The following is a 2,892-nucleotide window of genomic DNA, read 5'->3' on the forward strand; positions in this document are numbered from 1 at the left end:
ATATCCAGGACGCTCTGTGTTCCACACTTTCCTCAGTTCCTCAGCTTCCTCTAGAAAACAACCACATGACTGAGTTGTTCATTGTAAACTCTTAAATCTCTGAACTCAGAAAGTCAATTTAAAGAAATAATTTTGCACATAAAGACTTCCAACGGCACCAATACCTGCTTTGTGTTGTATCAACAGGTAAATCTCCCAGGACTAGAGTTCAAGCTTACTGAAAGTGAGGAGAATATGTTTGTATCAATTTTGAATAAAAGAATATATTGTAATATGGAGAAATACTAAAACAGATTAGTTTACTTACGTGCACAGAATAGACTGGTCTTCTCGATCTGTGAATAATGAAGAAAATCCATTAATTAGGGAAAACGGCTATGTCCTGACACAAGCACTTACATTTATAAGGATTTACATTGAACAACCTAGACCTTCCAAAATCTGGCAATCCATGATTAGTTAAAAGTGCTGGGTTCACATCTTATTTAATTTGCCCTTCCATTTAAACAAGCATCTCTAATGGAAATATTTTGTACAAAAAAAAATGAACAAAAGGTTAGGAGTTCAAAAATATTTTTTTGTAAATTCCATTAGAGATGAACTGTAATGAGGACAGCAAGAAGATCAGTCTGTCTATAAGTAGATTATAATTGAAAATTTCAAACCTGAAACTCAAATTTTTACTATGCTTATGAAGTATGGCCAGCAGCCCACTTGAGACAAAGTCTGCACAGACAAGGCATCAAAACCTAAAATGTCTTAAGCTGGTCATGCAAAGCTTCAAATTTTGAAAGCAAAGCAGTTCAAATACCTGAATAATGTATTCTGTATTTCAGGCTGAGAGACAACTTGTATCAAGAGGACAAGTAATTTTATCTGAGATGTCTTCCAAACAACAAGATAAAACAAGGTACTTCACATATTTTACAAGAGCATGTCAACAAGTACATAGGTATTCTTCATGCTTTTTACTATAAATAGCACCACAAAACACATTTTGGATCAAAATTTATAGAAAGGTTAACCAAAATCTCAATTTCTTCTATGTGAGGCATGTAAGAGGTTTCTGTGCAATGAAGTCCAGGGTGCTGCAATGCTGCAGCCAAGGTCCTGGATTACATCCCAGCTCCAAAACCTGCCCCTGCAGCGTTACTCCCTGCTTATGCTTTCGGGGTCAGATTTTCTCTTTACTTTCAGAACTTTCCATGGAATTTTCTAGCAAAAGGCTGATCTCAAGTTAAGATCTCTAGGCTGTGATAGGCAAGGAGCACCCACTGAGGTTTCCTAATGTGCTCCACAGTGGTGAACTATTTTGTAAAGTGTCATTAAAGCAAGACTTCCAGAAAAGTCTGTGGTAATGGAAGGCTTTACAATTTGCCCTCTATGTAAAGATGCACGACTACCATGTTTGCTGTGATCAGTTTTGAAGTAGAACAATTTTTTTCACTGTGGGAATGGTCAAACACAGGGACAAGTTGCCCAGAGAGGTGTGGTATCTCCAACCCTGAGCTATTTGAAAGTGGACTTGAGCAAGGCTCTGAGCCACCTGCCCTGGCATTGAAGGTGGCGAGGCTGTCACAGGCTGCCTTGTACTGTAGGAAAATCTTCTGACTTAGGAAAATAAATTCCCAGGCAGGTCAAATACATTTTTGAAAAGTGTGCATAGTTTACAAATCTGACACTGGAGGCAGATAATTAAAGCAGAAGCAAGTGTTTCTGTATGGTTTGGCACCATTTATCAGATGCAGAACCCACTCCATCAGCCCACAGGAGCCTCTGGTTAGTGGTCAAGACATGAAACCCTTCCTCCTCTGATGCAGTGCACGGGTTTACCTGAGGCTCCCTATCTGACTGCTTGCCCTTATGGCTGACCCTGTACATAATAAATACCATGAGATAAACAAGATTCCTGTACTGCATAAAGATAATGGAGATAAATTCAACCTATTAAGCTTTCGAGTTTTAATTGCTGCCTGGATTATAGCCAGCCTAGGAAAAGCACTAGAGGACCCTGCTATGGCTTGGATTGATATTAATCAACTGTTTTATTCTCAGTTCCTCAATAGCTATAACATTCATAGAATTGTAGAATCTTTATGGTTGGAAAAGACCTTTAAGATCATCAAGTCTAACTGTTAATTAACTCTACCATGCCCACTTCTAAACCATGTCCCTGAGCACCATATCTAGATGGCTTTTACTGCTTCCTTGATCACTCACATGGCAAATGGTGCCACTTAACTACTTTATTCGGTAAATTGGTGCAAAATTACTCATTAAATTTCTATTGGAGACACTTGTCAGCAATCAGCACAGCATGACTCTTCCACATAAACATTTGGGAGGACAGGAGCCATGTTTATTTTTCACGGCAGGATACAATCTAGGCTTTCTTTTAAGTTAAAAAAAGTGAGAACACAGCAGAATTTTTGCTAAAAATATACTGTTGTGTAAATAGAAACCATGGGCATATATTGATATTGCATCACAAACCCAAAAATACCATAAAGAAAAGAAAAGTGACTTGATACAGAGTTGCCAGTGGAATTTCTGAGCTCAAGGAACATTAGAAAAAGTTGGTCTCCTCCAAGCCAAGGTTTTTCTCACTACTCTTTACTGCCTGTTGCTGCCCTTCTTTTTCTCCCTAGGAAGTGAAAAAACCCTTCCTGAAAGTATCTCCTAAACTGGCCCACCACAAGGGTTTGCATGAGTGCATGCAGATGGGCAGCTTTGCTGAAATGTAAGAGCAGAATGAGGACTGGGGAGGTCGGAAGTTGTAGCGAGTACTCTCTGGGATAGGGAACAGGCTGCACAAGCCAAGCCTGAGTTACTGGATTTTTTTGGACTTGATCAGTCCAGCCTCTCATGCAGTTACAGGGAAAAAAATCCTGC

General features: G+C 39.2%; 1 protein-coding gene across 1 annotated transcript in view; it reads right to left on the bottom strand.

Moving 5' to 3' along the window:
* Positions 1 to 2,892, bottom strand: part of LOC104536628 (myosin-11) — a gene marked incomplete at its 3' end in the record, with an annotated part of 36,595 nt that overhangs the window by 22,417 nt on the left and 11,286 nt on the right. The window contains exon 3 of the mRNA XM_010179297.1: positions 308 to 335. Within this exon, the coding sequence (XP_010177599.1) occupies positions 308 to 335 (28 nt within the window). The remainder of the gene's footprint in view (positions 1 to 307; positions 336 to 2,892) is intronic.

This window comes from Mesitornis unicolor, unplaced genomic scaffold, assembly GCF_000695765.1.
Source record: "Mesitornis unicolor isolate BGI_N332 unplaced genomic scaffold, ASM69576v1 scaffold41282, whole genome shotgun sequence".
Classification (NCBI taxonomy): Eukaryota; Metazoa; Chordata; class Aves; order Mesitornithiformes; family Mesitornithidae; genus Mesitornis; species Mesitornis unicolor.